Here is a 14,959-nt window from a genome sequence, read left to right on the forward strand (position 1 = left end):
ACATAAAAGACACCATTTCGAGCGTGGCCGTTTTCGTGCGGGTGACACGTAAAAGCACCCACTACACTCTCTGAGTGGTTGGCGTTAGGAAGGGCATCCAGCTGTAGAAACTCTGCCAAATCAGACTGGAGCCTGGTGTTGCCATCCGGTTTCACCAGTCCTCAGTCAAATCGTCCAACCCATGCTAGCATGGAAAGCGGACGTTAAACGATGATGATGATTATTATTATTATTATTAAGAATCTCTCTCTCTCTTTACACATATATTTCACTCATCCACTTCATATCATCAGTATGGCAAAACTGCTGTGTCCTGTACCATATTAGATTGTGTAGATTGATTCCAAAGAAGACAGAGAATCTTCGTATTCTTACTTCAAGAACTTTTTCTGATCATTAAACAGATTTCGTCTGAAGTGAGCGAGTGGTGGCCACTGGGCCAGATTGTCAGATGTATAACTAAGCAAAAAGCTAGAGTCTCAATTCAATAGAAGCTTGATGACATGTTAACACAATTCAGTTTTGCTTGTTCTGCAGTGATTAATAGAATTTGAATGTATTAATTAGCTACAGTACCAATTAAAGCTTATACTGATAAGGATCAGTGTTCCCAGACGATAATAATTTTGAGAAGGAAACAAATGATGGAAATATAGTTCTATATTTAAGAGATGAGGAATTATGTACATTATGTACATTATTTACATTTGATTGATATTTGTCTTCATCTTGTTTGTTAACACGTTTTGGTTGATATACCCTCCAGCCTTCATCAGGTGTCTTGGGGAAATTTCGAACCTGGGTTCTCATTCCTAAGGTATTTTTGAATGTTATTATCATTATTATTATTATTGTTCAGGTCACTGCTTGGAATCGAACTCGGAATCTTGGGGTTAGTAGCTCGTGCTCTTAACCACTATGCCATATGCCCGCGGGCATATGGCAAACAAGATGAGGACAAATATCCGTCGAATGTAAATAATGTAAATATTTGATGTGCTGAACATAGTGCAATGGAAATATTCGCTTTTTGAAGAAGGAGTTTTTCACCCACGATGATTTGTTTCAAATTACATTAAAAGATAGTCATTTTCAGGTTTAGAATGAGTAAATTACATCTTTTCTCCAAGGGAAATAACTCATAATAGACTAGATTGAAGGGAGATAATTCATATTGCTAAATCGGTTAAGTTGATTTGATATGTAGAAACGATTCGGTGATATACATTGTATGTATATATGTATGTGTGTGTGTGTGTATGTATCTATGTATGTATGTGTGTGTGTATGTATGTATGTACGTACGTATGCATGTACGTATGTATGCATGTATGTATGTATGTATGTTAAATATAATCACTATATATATCCAGTCGGCTTACATGTGTGTGTGTGTGTGTGTGTGTGTGTTATCCTTGTTTTACTGTCTACTTGTCCTCGCCTGCATGGGTCAGACAAGTTCTCTACAGCCGGATTAAGTCGAGTTCTCAACAACCGGATTATGACAAGTTCTCTACGGCCTGATTATGGCAAGGTCTCTACGGTCAGATTAAGTCAAGTTCTCAACGGCCGGATTATAACAAGGTCTCTACGGCCGGATTAAGACAGTTCTCAACGGCTGGATTATAACAAGGTCTCTATGGCCAGACTAAGACAAGCTCTCAACGGCCAGATTATGACAAGGTCTCTACGGCCGGATTAAGACAAGTTCTCTACCGACGGATACCCTTTCTGCCGCCAACCATCATAAGTTTCGAAGCAAGTTAATATTTTCCAGACAAGTTAATCATCGCCAGACATGATTTTCACAGAAGACCGGAAACGATCAACATTGCCTGTATGACAGTGGTGCTCGTTTACAGCCATCATGCTGTCGAGACGAGGCAACACACACGCACATCGAACCAGAAACTACATGGCTATGAAGCGTACTTTTTGACTACAGACATATCTACACGTATTTTACAATGTTTTTTGTTGTTGTTGCTTTTTTCTTTAGAATCCACAATACTTCATCCACTGTGACTGTGGATTCGAGTCTAACCGTATGAAATTTTCTCTGATACAAAGATAAAGATGTAATACAATATATTAAGATTTGTTAAAGCTTTATTAATACAATTCCTTCTTCAGATCTTCTTAGCTGGAGTCTCTGCTATAAACAGTTGTACGACAGAATATCATTATTGAAAGATGTTTTCGATTTCCTTCCAGATTTGAGATTCTTTATTTTCTGACATAAAACAATAAAGCGGAAAAAGATGACAACTCTCCAAGCAGAAGTGAGTACAAGACCAATAATGTACTGTATTTAGCGTATAAGAACTACTATAGCTAAGACATTCAAGAAACGTTAGCACGCCGGAAAGAACTGCCTAGCGGTACTTCGTCTGCTGTTATGTTCCGAGTTCAAATTCCGCTGAAGTCAACTTTGCCTTTCATCCTTTCGGAGTCGATTAAATAAGTACCAGTTACGCAATGAGGTCGATGTAATCGACTTAATCCCTTTGTCTGTGCTTGTTTGTCCCCCTCTATGTTTAGCCCCGCTGTGGGCAATAAAGAAATAAATATTACCTAATTGAACGTTTACAATATCTTAAAAATCAAACGTTCGAACGAAATTTTAAAAAAGAAACTATTTTTCAAGGTTCTCTATAAATTTCTAAACCATTTCCCAATAACCGTGATGCTACGAACACAATTACCATTAATTAATAATTCACGCGCACTATATTAAAGGGAGATAACTAACACAAGACACTCTCCAATGTTGTGAGGTTCCAGGTTTGTGTTTGTTTTAATTATTTCTGTCTTTATTTTTTTTCTCTGTTTTCCGAAGTAAATTTACTGAAAAATAGAAAATATTGTTCATTGAACGTCGCAGTAGATTTAAAGACATATTTCTAAACATTTCTAGCCATGAATAACTGAAAACTAACCAAGTTGTTAATGTAAGCATTTCTTCCAGTTACTCTAATTTTCTGGGGGTTTTTTTTTGTTCGAATGAATGAAACAAGATTTATTTTCTTTTTTACATCGCCTCAGCATCTCAGATGAAGAATTATTGTTAGACTGTGAGATGTTCATGTCTTTCTCAACGACGATACAGATTAGACATGAATGAAGTAAAGGGATTCCAACGGAGCAACTGAAATAATATCAGACTCAACACTTCGATCAGTCTAACATTTCCAATAATGGATGTTTTATATTAAAGTGACTTAAAACTCTTCATAAGCTTTTTACCCATTGACTTCATGCATTTCGCCTTTTTACCTCCTTACGTACTAAAATACAGAAATACTAGCTCTTTATATATATATATATATATCTACCATATTTACTCGTTTATAAGTCGCGCCTCTAATTTAGTGTTAAATTTTGGTATAAAATCGTATAAATTTCATAGTTTTAGCTCTGCTCCGTGTATAAATCATCCCTCAGTTTTTACAGTTGAAAATAATATAACTGATACTGGGGTAAATTGGGTGTATTGTACCCTTGGAGGATATTTTGCCAATAAAAACGGACATATTTAGTTTCTTTTTATTATAACCTATCAATCAGTTAACTACTTAAGCTATTTAACTCATCGATGGTTTGACCAGTCAATCGGTTTGTCAGTTCTTTTGCAATTTATCTTCTCATCCGTGGCATTCGCCGTCACATTCACAAAATGTTTGTGACGGCGTAATTTTCAAAATATTTATTCGTTTATAAATTTTGTATATTTTATAATAAGCTGTGATCAGGAATAAATTATTTATTCCATGGCATGGAAACCTTCACCTCTCGAGAGTATATTAACCCTAGTTGAGAGTCACCGATATGAAGGAATTACATAATAAATAAATATTGGAGGCTGGTTTTAACATTCCACCATAGTTTAGTTTGTTTAAATGTGTTAATTGAAAGCTATGTCAGTTAACAGAAAGCTATGAATCTGGTCAAGTGTTAGGCTAACCAAGTTTTAAACAGAAGTCTTAGGTTTACATGTATTTCATTTCTACATGTGTATGCGTTTTCTCGCTAAATATAATCCACCTCATCTTGAACTCTCTCTCTCATATATATATACATGAGAGTGTGTGTGTGTGAGTATAAACTAAGTTAACACATGGTTTTAATATTCAAAATATGTTACATGAAATGTTATATTTGACGATAACATATTTGTTCATTCTTAATATATTCTGGCAGATGAGAGCATGAATATTTCAGTGATGTGATTTTGAGTTCTTGGAAGACATTTCCTCCCATTAGACTATTGGAGTTCATAGCACATCACATAAAGGGCAAAGTTGTTTTCCAATAAAGAAAAAGAAACAATGCTGAGATATTCATGCAGAACATCTTAAGACTGAAGAGATACATTATTGAGTGGATTCTCACTGTTCTGGCTGTTTATTCAAATGTACCCCATGAATTTATATCCTATCTAATGACTTGTTGCATATATTTTTCTTCTTGTTACAGAAATCCGTGATTGTTAGAATGGTGCCAAAAAATTCCGTTGCCCGTTTGTTATTGATCATCACACTTCTACAACTCATTCTTCAGACTTCTTCAAAGGAATATGTCTTCAAACAGTATAAGTTCAGGAAAAAGCGAGATGTATGTATTTAAAATAAACCATTGCCTTTCTAACTTTGGGTGAGCAACAGCCCAGCAGATTACAGGAATGATGTACACCACAACAAACCAGATATTGTATGGTTTGTGAAGCTGGCCAATGAGGAAATAAATACCAGTAATGTCACACAGTTTCCTATTGGACTTGACATATTTCCTCTGTCCTTGTTTCCAAAGTGGAGTCAAGCACCTCCACTCAGCATCCAGAGACTAGTTTCAGAGTCATTGTTCGTCCTCAGTCTGGAGTAGCATGGTTTGCTAGCTGTCGATGCCTACCCGCCTCTGTAAACATAATAATTCAAGTGAAATACATTCACTGATTTTGAAAATAGAAATAATACATTGCGAGGTGGAGGTGCTTGTCTCCACTTTGAAAACATAAGGACACAGGAAATGTGTCAAGTCCAACAGGAAACTGTGTTTCCTAGGGCTAAATAACAGTAGCATTCTTCCCTTTCATAGGACTGTCACATTAAATTGACAACATACTATGACTTTAATGTTTTTGTTGTTGTTTTGTCAGGACAAACACTATCGACATGCTAAAAGTCAGTGTGAAACGTCAGCTCATTGCCAGAAGCTGCTTACGCGTCCCTTGGATCACACCCGATGTGTACGACTGTGTATTTCTGAGAAATGTTACAATGAATTGTATGGCCATGATGAAGTGAGTAGTTTTGGATTTTGCTTTTGTTCATTTTGTATCTTGTCGAATTAATAACATCATTCATCGTCATCGTTCCTGTTGTCATCACCTCCAGCTCCAACATTATTTTGGACAAGTTTGCATACATTTATGGATTTCTTACAGGATTTCTGTTTAATTTAGCATTTCTCGAAAGTAATTCTTGTTATAATCTTAATTTTTTTTCTTTGTTTCAGTTGGAAGAAGGTGAAATCGATGTTCGATTGAATTCCTTCAAAGGTTGTTACTTCTTAGATTTACGAAGTAGAGAGATGTGAACATTCCTTTTTAATGATTTCTAGTTTTGTAATAAAGCTGAATCAAGCATTTAAACATTGGTGAATATGAGGTTGTTATTTTAAGGAGATTCAGGGATTGGCATTCTTTTTATTTGCTTTGTCAGGGGGAAGGTTGTGCTCATGGCTTTTTACAGGGCCTATAATACCGACAGGAGCAGGGCTGGAAGACATTGGTCAAACTGAAATTCTTGCAACAGAATAGACTTCATTAGAGGCAACCAAAGATGATGTGGTGTTAAATCCAGGAGGACAGAGGCATAGAGTTAACGAGGATTAGGGTGTCAGCATAAACACATAGAAGCAGAGTTCATGAATTAAGAAATTTATTCAATTAAAAGAAAGAAATATTTGAACCATCAGATATTCAAGGAAAGTTTAGGTCAGTGGTTCTCAGTCGGGGTCCACATAAGATTTTGGTGTTAAAATTTACCTGCATTACATTGCTATTTCTGTAATACACAAAATATTTTAAATTTTGTCAACAATTCCTAACAATGTTTAGTTACAAAAATGCATTAGGGTTTTTTTTTTATACATCAAATGTTTATTAGGGTCCAGTGGAGTAATATAGGAATAAAAGGGGTCCGAAGATGTTTTGAGGACCCTGATTTAGATATAACAGAGTAAAGAAATCGGGACATTATCATTCAGACCAATTCTTTCGTGTCTTCAGAATAAATTGGACTTTTTTTTTTCTTCATGGGCTTTAGTTTAAGCATTAGACAGGGGTGGACTGAGCCGTCAGTTAATCAGGCACAGCCCGAGGGCCCACACTCTACATGTTAACTATGTCGATATCAATGCTAAGAGGCCTGGTAAACAGTTATGCCAGAGGGCCTGTAACCCTTTTGTTGCTGTATTTATTTTGAGATGCTCCATATTTCTTTCAATGAATTTAGTAAAATAACTTAGTTATCATTCAGCTAGTGTTAGGAACATAAATTGTGACTAAGGTTTGGTGGAAGACAAAACAGGGATGCTTTTTCCCCTTGATTTATTGTCCAGCTGTTTATGAAGTAGAGGTATACAAGAGAGAGAGAGAGAAGATATTTATTTACATTAATGAACAATAAAATGACATTCAGTCAACACAATGACTCACACATGCAGATGCACAGTGACAACGTTACAGAACAGAACCAAATAATCAAAAAAAATTAAATGCAGATAATCAGTTATAATGTAATAAAAATCGTATATATTACATCTATCCTCATTTATCGCTGACCTGGGATAACATGACATAATTGTGAACCATGTTCCACATGTCACAAATTGATCTGTAATAACATGGGTCGGTGGTCAAAGATTGTGCTTGGATCACAAAAGCAAACCCAGCAACCACACACAATGTTTGGGACAACTAGGGATCTCAGAGCAAAACCCATTTTCCTCATGTTCTATTATTCATTAATCACTGATCCACATGTTCTATTATTCATTAATCACTGATTCATTGAACTTTTTTTTTTTTAAACCAAAAACCTCTCATAAATGAGGATAAATATAAAATATAATATGATAAAATATAATTTTTATTATAAAATTCTGACCACAGAAACTGTCATGAAATACAAGTTACAATTTCAGTGTTCTAAGGCAAAATGGAATATGACAAAGTTATATTTTAAATGGGCACGAAAGCCACTACTTCATTAAGTGCTTTCACCAAGGAGATAATTTGCCATTTGCGACCTCCTCCTCCCTATTATTTTTTTTAAAACACATGTTCTTCTCCAGGCTACAATTAGGCCTGGTATACGTGTGTGTGAGAGAAGTTTGTATGTTTGGGTTGTGTTTTTTGTAATTAATGTCAGAATGTAACAAAGACGATGGAAGTGAGAAGCGTCTAGAAACGAGAAACAGCTAAAACGTTTCAGGCAATTTGCTTCTTTCATGCTGTTGACGATGATGATGATGTTGATGAGTGGTCTTTACTGGTGTGTGAGGAGTGACTCTGAGTGTGTCTGGTCACTGTTGACACGCCGTCAACAAATTTTGTCTTAAACAGGACATTGGCGTTGTTAAACATTCCGTCTTTCAGCGAAACCACAATGAACTGGAAAGAGAACAGAAAATACAAACACAATGAATGCCACAAAATCTCATTATGCTACACTTCTCCCAAGACAACTACGGGAGTGGGAGTTACGTAGGAGTTTGTTTTAGTGTAGCAGAATAAGTTGAAACCGGACAATGATGTGAGGGATTTCATCCTCACCCAAATCCATAGGAGGGCTAATTTAGCACATATAGTTATCTTACATCATTTGTATCACATTTAGCCTTCTCTGAAAAGGCATGAGCATCACATGGGATTTGAAACCCAACATCTCAAGCTAATAAAAACACTTCCAATTTATAAACTAGCTTTGCTGTCTACACTAGTGAACTGTGCCTCAACATTCTTTCTAGTTAGAGTTTAGTGTGTTTTTATTTGCTAGAGATATCAGCACACTAAATAATCCATAATTTAGGCACAATACTGGCAATTTTGATAAGAGGGTTGGACAATACCACCAGGACATCATGGTGTTTGATTTTATCAACTTCAGAAGAATGTAAGGAGCTGGAACACAACACACTAAATAATCATTAAAAAATGATTCTCAAGATAGGCACAAGGCTAGACATCATGTTTAGGAGAGGCTCTGAGGAGATCCCAACACAGGATTGAAACTAGTTGCTCTCCCCTGTGTCCATGAAGATACTGTATGTGGATGAGGTGTTCACAAGCATCTTATGTGACTCTGCACAGTGTTGGCTAAACATCTGCAGATATATTCTCCAGTAATGTAAAGCATTTTTCTGGTTTTTACTTATGAATATAAATTGGGAATTGCAACTTCAAAATATTCATAACTGCTATCCACATAATGGCCAAAATAGTCTTCTGAGACAGAACCAGTAATTAAACAGTTAATAGCAAGAACATGTGATTACCTGTGAATGTCTGAAGTGGTTTTTAATCATATGTCCAATGTTTTGGGTGTGAGACAAGTCAAGTGCAGCATCGACTTCATCAAGAATATAAATAGGGGCTGGTTTGAATAACAGCATGGCCAATATCAGAGAAAGAGCAACCAGGGACCTATGAGGAAAAAATAAGAAACGGCGAAAAATTACATTGGTCTCTTGTTTAAAGAAACGAACAAAGCAGATATAAAAGGTGGAGATTAAGGAGGTATAAAATGTGGGGATTAAAGAGGTATAAAATGTGGGGATTAAAGAGGTATAAAAGGTGGGGATTAAGGAGAATCAACTCTTAAAAGCTGCAGGTTTTACTGTTTAACTTTTTAGTTCTCATATTTCAGTTGAAATACCTTTGTTTCAATTAATGTTAAAAGTTACAAAGAATTTAGTAAAATAATTGGGGTCGTTATTAACCTGGTGTAAGGAACCTAAATACAAAATTTTAGATCCCTTTAAACCAGGACATTTCTATTAATGAACCAGTGGTGGTATCAGACAGGTTTCTGTTAAAAGGGTCAATACATATATTGGCATAGTCTGTTACTTGTTTCAGTCATGCTGGAGCACTGCCTTTAGTCGAACAAATCGACCCCAGGACTTATTCTTTGTAAGCCTAGTACTTATTCCATCGGTTCTCTTTTGCCGAACCACTAAGTTATGAGGGACATAGACACACCAATACACACACACACATATATATATATATATATAATGGGCTTCTTTCAGTTTCTGTCTACCAAATCCACTCACAAGGCTTTGGCTGGTCTGAGGCTACAGCACTTGGTAGTTGTAATGGAGTGTCACTAATACAAAAGTAGTGTTATTTGTTTCCAATCTTGTATGGAAATAATGTTTGACCATGGGGAAATATTACCCTGCTTGGAAACAGATGAGTGTTGACAACAGGAAAGGCATCCAGCTATAAAAAAAAAATCTGCCTCAACAAATTCCATCTGACCGATACAAACATGGGAAAGTGGACATTATATTGAAATGATGGTGGTAGGAGTGAAACCTAGAAGTTTACCTTTGCCCTCCACTCAATTCACCAAGCGATTCTTTCCAGATATCTCCAAATGCTACTTTCACCTCCAGTCCATCGAGAACAGTCATTCCCTCTGGAGGACTTAGTTTAGCATCAGTACCAGGAAGCAGTGTGGAGAAAATGGAACCGAAATCCTAATGAAACAACAAAAAAGAAATGGTAAAAGTTTAAAACAAAACAAAAAAAAGTCTGGCACATAACACAAAAGCATTAGTAAAGAATAAATATTGGTTGTTAGGAGGAAGGAGTAACTTGCAATACAATGGTGCTTGGTCTTTTATCGGTTCAGTGCCACCTTTCATCGAATGATGTAAAACAAAGGCTTCACTTCATATGCTTAGCCCTTTAGCATTCTCACTACTGTTGAATCTAATGCTTATTTATTCACATTGTTTTAAATTAATCATAGATTATGTTGTAGCTCTGAGATTTCAATGATGTGATTCTTTAATTTTAGAATGACAGAGGAGAATCGATAAAAGGCTGGATCTGGGCATAAAAACGAGTAGAATATTTGGGTCGGAAATGGCTGGCTTAAATGCCAGGTTTTAGATACTTCCATAGACTGTTGCATTCTATGTTAAATTTTTAAGGAAATGCCTAAAGATCAGGACTCATATTGGACCTTGGTGCATCAGCAGTCATGTTTCTGCTGACCGTTAGCACAAGGCCCTGCTTTTATTTTAATCACACGAAACAGGTTTTGGAAAATGTATTCAAAATATAACTACTACAGCTTGTTTAAATATTGTGTTTCTGAGAAAAATGACCAATCTTAAAAACCCAGTGCATTCGTGCAAGTTCACAATGCTCCTATGGGATGTCTAGCACCAAAGTTAAGATAGACTGGTCTAATACCAGGTTTTACCCACCAAGGGGCCAAACTGTAAGTAAAAGATCTGGTGGGTAGGTTAATAAATTTTATTCTAGGCCCCAAACAATTTAATCAATGATAAAGGTGGGGGTGGTATAACTGAATTGACCCCCCCCCCTTAGAGGGTGAAAGTAGAGGATTGCTTCACACACTACACAACTGTACATTGCCAAAACACTGAGGGCCACCACACAATATGTCTTACCTTATTGACCTGTTCCCAGGCCTTTTTCAGGGCTGCCTTCTTCATTTCATCCAACTCCGCAATGACTTGGGCAATTTTCATCTTGTCATTCAAAACTATTTTCCTTTTCACCATCAGATCGTTGCACTGGGGAAATTAATCAGAACATTACACAGATTTAATGAAGTGTATTACAATCCTCTCTCTTTTTTGCTCTCTCACACACACACACACACACACTGGATGTTGATCTGAACCAAGGAAACTGTGTTTCCATTGGTTTTTCAAATTGTTGATAATATGTATGGGTTGCAACTTGCAGCAGAATTTGGTGCCCAGGGCAGGTGTTGAGGAACTATGAAGTGACTCATCAACTTTGGTTTGGTAGGTACAGATACGGTTGAGTGGTTAAGAAGCTTTGTTTTGCAACCATGTAATTTCAGGTTCAGTCCTACTGTGGAATACCTTGGACAATCTAGCCTCAGGCCAACCCAACCCTTGAGTGGATTTGGTAGACAGAACAGTATGCATGTGCGTGAGTTTAAATTGTGTCATGTACACAGTTCTGCAGATTAAGAGACAATATGAAACCCAATGGTGTAAAGTTGAAACAACAAAACAAATGAGTCAAGTTTGTCAAAATATTTACCTCTTCCTCTGCCTTTTCCAACATATTCATGGCCCTCATGTTGATGTTGTGACCCAACTTGCCCTTAATTTCCTGTAACTTCTGAATACGTTGTTCGGCAACCACAGGATCGTTAACAGTGAAATCATAGGCTGTGTTCGGTTTGCCAAAGAACTTTTTCTCATCAACAATCCACTCATGTTTTTTCAGCCAGTTTTCAACCTGATTAATAAAGACATTTATATGAACAGTTAATTATTGATGTTTACATTGGGATAAACAAGAAATTATTTTTTTCAGAAGGAAAAACAAGTATAATTGACTTAGCTATTCGCAGTGTATAACTGGTATAGACTTTGACATAGTAACAAAACACAGAGAAATAACTGTAGTGAAAATATATTGATTCTTGCTGTTCCCCAACCATTTGATGATTTATTACGAGACATTATCAGCAGAGACCAGTAAACAGTAGAAAATTAAGACCACTGGCTCTTGTTAGACACATTGGTCTTGGGGTGTTTCTGGTTGATGAAACACAACAATGTTGAAACACCACATGTCCAGAATCCCTTGCACTAAGAGATCAAGTGTGTTATGAACATATATTCATCATAAAGGAAAAGCTTTTCTTCTATGATGAAACACAACAGCAACAACAATATTCACATCTGAATATTAGAAATTAATATGCAAGTCATCATTATAAATATATTCCTTGGCTGACCAAAGTCTCTCAAAACTGTTAAAACAACAACTGAACGATTTACCTGTGATGTTGTATCTTTAGATTCCTTTTGCAACTTGCTACGCTTATGTTCCAATTCCTGATTCTCCAAGTCAATTTTTTTGGCTTTCTCCTGAAAAGCTTTTAGAATTTTGGTAGCATTCCGGATCTCTGTGTTGCAAGCGTTCAATAACTCCTTCTGTTTGTTCACATTGTCCTGTGCCTCTTTTACAGTGGCCTGTCATAAAAGCAAAACAAACATCTCAGTCTTAGTTCTGTTGATCGATACACACACACACACACACACATTACTGTGCATGGGTATATAAGTATTAGAGTGTACATCTCAGTATGTGTGTATATTGTAAAGTGGCTGGCATTTGGAAGGGCATCCAGCTGTAGAAACTGTGCCAAAATTGGCCTCACCTGTTCTGGTGCCGTGTAAAAAGCACTCAAACCCAATCTGTTGGGTGTTTGGAGTTAGGAAAGGCATCCAGCCATAAAAACCGTGCTGAAACAGACACAGAGGTATGGTGCAGTCTTCTACCCAGCCAGCTCCTGTCAAACCGTCCAACCCATGCCAGCATGGAAGGTGTATGTTAAACAATGATGATGAGTATATACACATTAGAGTCTACATGTCGGTGTGTGTGTGAATGTATACATAGTGTGTGGTTAGTGAGTGAGCATGTGTGTGTATGAATATTTACATACCCCCTCCCCACCAATGTATTCCTTTTCTTTCTCACTACCATTAGCACCATCATTAGGGACCAAAAAAAAAAAAAGGACCCCTTTGGTCATGAATGACCATGAGGTTGTACCTAGGAAGTTCTCCTCTCAGGAGCAAGTCTGAGCAAAGTTGTTTATGGAAGACCAGCAGTCAGCCTCTCCTCTCCACGCCACCGATGTTGCCCAAGGCAAAGGGGCCGACACAGCTTGGCACCAGTGATGTCGCAACTCATTTCTACAGATGAGTGAACTGGAGCAACGCGAAATAAAAAACCTTGCTCAAGAACACAACACACAGCCTGGTCCAGGAATCGAACTCACTATCTCATTATTGTGAGCCTGACACTCCAACCAGTGAACCAGGTGCCTTCAGCACCCAATTTAATAGACAGCAATAATTTTCTCTTTATATGAATTGTGATTGATACAACCAAGGTATGAGAGCAGAATTCATCATCATCTCATGTCAACTCTTCCATGCTTGCATGGGTCAGATGGAATTTATTGAAGTAGATTTTTCCATAGCCAAAGGTCCTTTCTGCCATCAATCCTCACCTATTTCAAAGCAAGCTAATATTTCCTCATGAACCAGAGATATTTTCTATGGATGACAGGAAACCGAACAACATTGCTTGTACCACACTGATGTTCATTCACAACCATCTTATGATATTAATACAAGGGTACGCACAAACACACATACAATGGGCTTCATTCAGTTTCTATCTACCAAATGCACTCATGAGACGCAAGGTGTCATCCAGTGAGTCAGAACCTGAAACCACATGGTTAAGAAGCTCTGCAAGGCTATTTTAGTTTAATATATCTTACCTCGCATACAGTTAATTTCTCTTCAATTTCTTTCAGCTCGGAACTGTAAGTGTCCAAAACTGTGGCAACACTTTTAAGTTGTTCTTCGTACGAAGTCACTTCCTTCTGCAGCTCCACAATCTCAAGTTTCACAGTGTCAATATGCTACAATAATAATAATAATAAAATAGAAAGACCTGGAAATATAGGTAACTCGAATATGGAGTCTAAAAACAGAAGCAATTCTTATCATAAAAGGCACATTAAGTAGAATAAAAAAAAATATTCAGACAAATACATAACAAAAACACCAGGACTAACAAGTAGATATCACATACAGAAAATAGCACCACTAGGCACTGCACACATCCTATGTAAAACACTTTCAATACAGTAACAATACGAGCCTCATAACAAACCACAGCACAGACCCAAGACACACAGAGCTGCGTTCAGTAGTGCAGTGAGAGCACGTGATAAAAATAAGACTACTGAATAATAATAGTAATAATAATTATAATTTCAGAATTTCGTCACAAGGGCAGCTTGGTGGAGGTGTATTTTAACAGAAATGACAACAAAAAAATGAAAAGGTTATGAGCAATGTGCCTTTCGACCTCAACTGCACAAACAACAACAACACAGAATTTTTTAAAAATTAAGAGGAAAACACCAACCTGTTGCTTTTCCTTCATCAATTTATTGGACTCTTGCATTTGTTTCTGGATTTTGTTAAGGTTAGCTTCGGCTTGCTTTAATTCATTTTCTCGGATTTTATCAGCATTCTTGATTTTAAATTCAAGATCTTGCTCTTTTTGTTTGGCTTTCTTGTTTACTTCTCCAGCAGTTTGGACAATGGCTTTCTGTTCCTCTAAAATCAATAACCAGTCAATCAATCAATCTCTGATCATGTCTGTTTCTACTGGGACAAGCCAAGCTGTCCTCAGATTCAGAATGCAAATTATGTGGCCTCCCCATTTTAAAGACAATATCCTTATCATTTAGTGCCTTCTCGCTGACGTACTACGACGAAATACCCAAGATGCAGATAAGATAGAGATTTTTATTTATTTACGGCCTCAAACATCTCAATACCTTGCGCTTTAGTTTTTTGTCCCTTATTATTTATCTTGTTTCTCTCCATGAAATTCAATTGAATCCAGTTGTTGTCTTAAATTCATGCTTATTCATTTTCTAAGCTTCCTAAATTCATGCTACGTTATATTCTAATCACCCAGAATTCATTGCTCTTTTAAAAAATTACGATTTATGCATTGTTGTCTCTCAAATATTTAAAATCTACAATTAAGAGCCCTCTCTACTCGCTGGCGGTACCTACCCACCACCACTACCCATTTTCCTTTATTCAA

At 36.7% G+C, this 14,959-nt stretch overlaps 2 protein-coding genes across 3 annotated transcripts in view; one reads left to right on the forward strand and one right to left on the reverse strand.

The window, feature by feature from the left end:
* Window positions 1–2,113: 2,113 nt before the first annotated feature.
* On the forward strand, window positions 2,114–5,654 carry LOC106876277 (uncharacterized). 2 transcript variants are annotated; one of them, XM_014924771.2, is made up of 4 exons: window positions 2,114–2,784; window positions 4,477–4,614; window positions 5,156–5,299; window positions 5,515–5,654. In XM_014924771.2, the coding sequence occupies exons 2-4, from the start codon at window positions 4,495–4,497 to the stop codon at window positions 5,593–5,595; spliced, it is 345 nt and encodes a 114-aa protein (XP_014780257.1). In that variant the 5' UTR covers window positions 2,114–2,784; window positions 4,477–4,494; the 3' UTR covers window positions 5,596–5,654. The 2 variants fall into 2 exon arrangements, with proteins under 2 accessions (XP_014780257.1, XP_014780256.1); XM_014924770.2 differs by lacking the exon at window positions 2,114–2,784 and adding an exon at window positions 2,791–2,951.
* A 939-nt stretch (window positions 5,655–6,593) lies between these two features.
* LOC106876280 (structural maintenance of chromosomes protein 2) overlaps window positions 6,594–14,959 on the reverse strand; it is a 27,859-nt gene continuing 19,493 nt past the window's right edge. The window contains exons 18-25 of the mRNA XM_014924773.2: window positions 14,267–14,460; window positions 13,611–13,754; window positions 12,091–12,285; window positions 11,342–11,542; window positions 10,714–10,839; window positions 9,617–9,768; window positions 8,560–8,707; window positions 6,594–7,675 (exon numbers count right to left, since the gene is read on the reverse strand). Of these exons, the coding sequence (XP_014780259.1) occupies window positions 7,511–7,675; window positions 8,560–8,707; window positions 9,617–9,768; window positions 10,714–10,839; window positions 11,342–11,542; window positions 12,091–12,285; window positions 13,611–13,754; window positions 14,267–14,460 (1,325 nt within the window). The 3' untranslated portion in view covers window positions 6,594–7,510. The remainder of the gene's footprint in view (window positions 7,676–8,559; window positions 8,708–9,616; window positions 9,769–10,713; window positions 10,840–11,341; window positions 11,543–12,090; window positions 12,286–13,610; window positions 13,755–14,266; window positions 14,461–14,959) is intronic.

This window comes from Octopus bimaculoides, chromosome 10, assembly GCF_001194135.2.
Source record: "Octopus bimaculoides isolate UCB-OBI-ISO-001 chromosome 10, ASM119413v2, whole genome shotgun sequence".
NCBI lineage: Eukaryota > Metazoa > Mollusca > Cephalopoda > Octopoda > Octopodidae > Octopus > Octopus bimaculoides.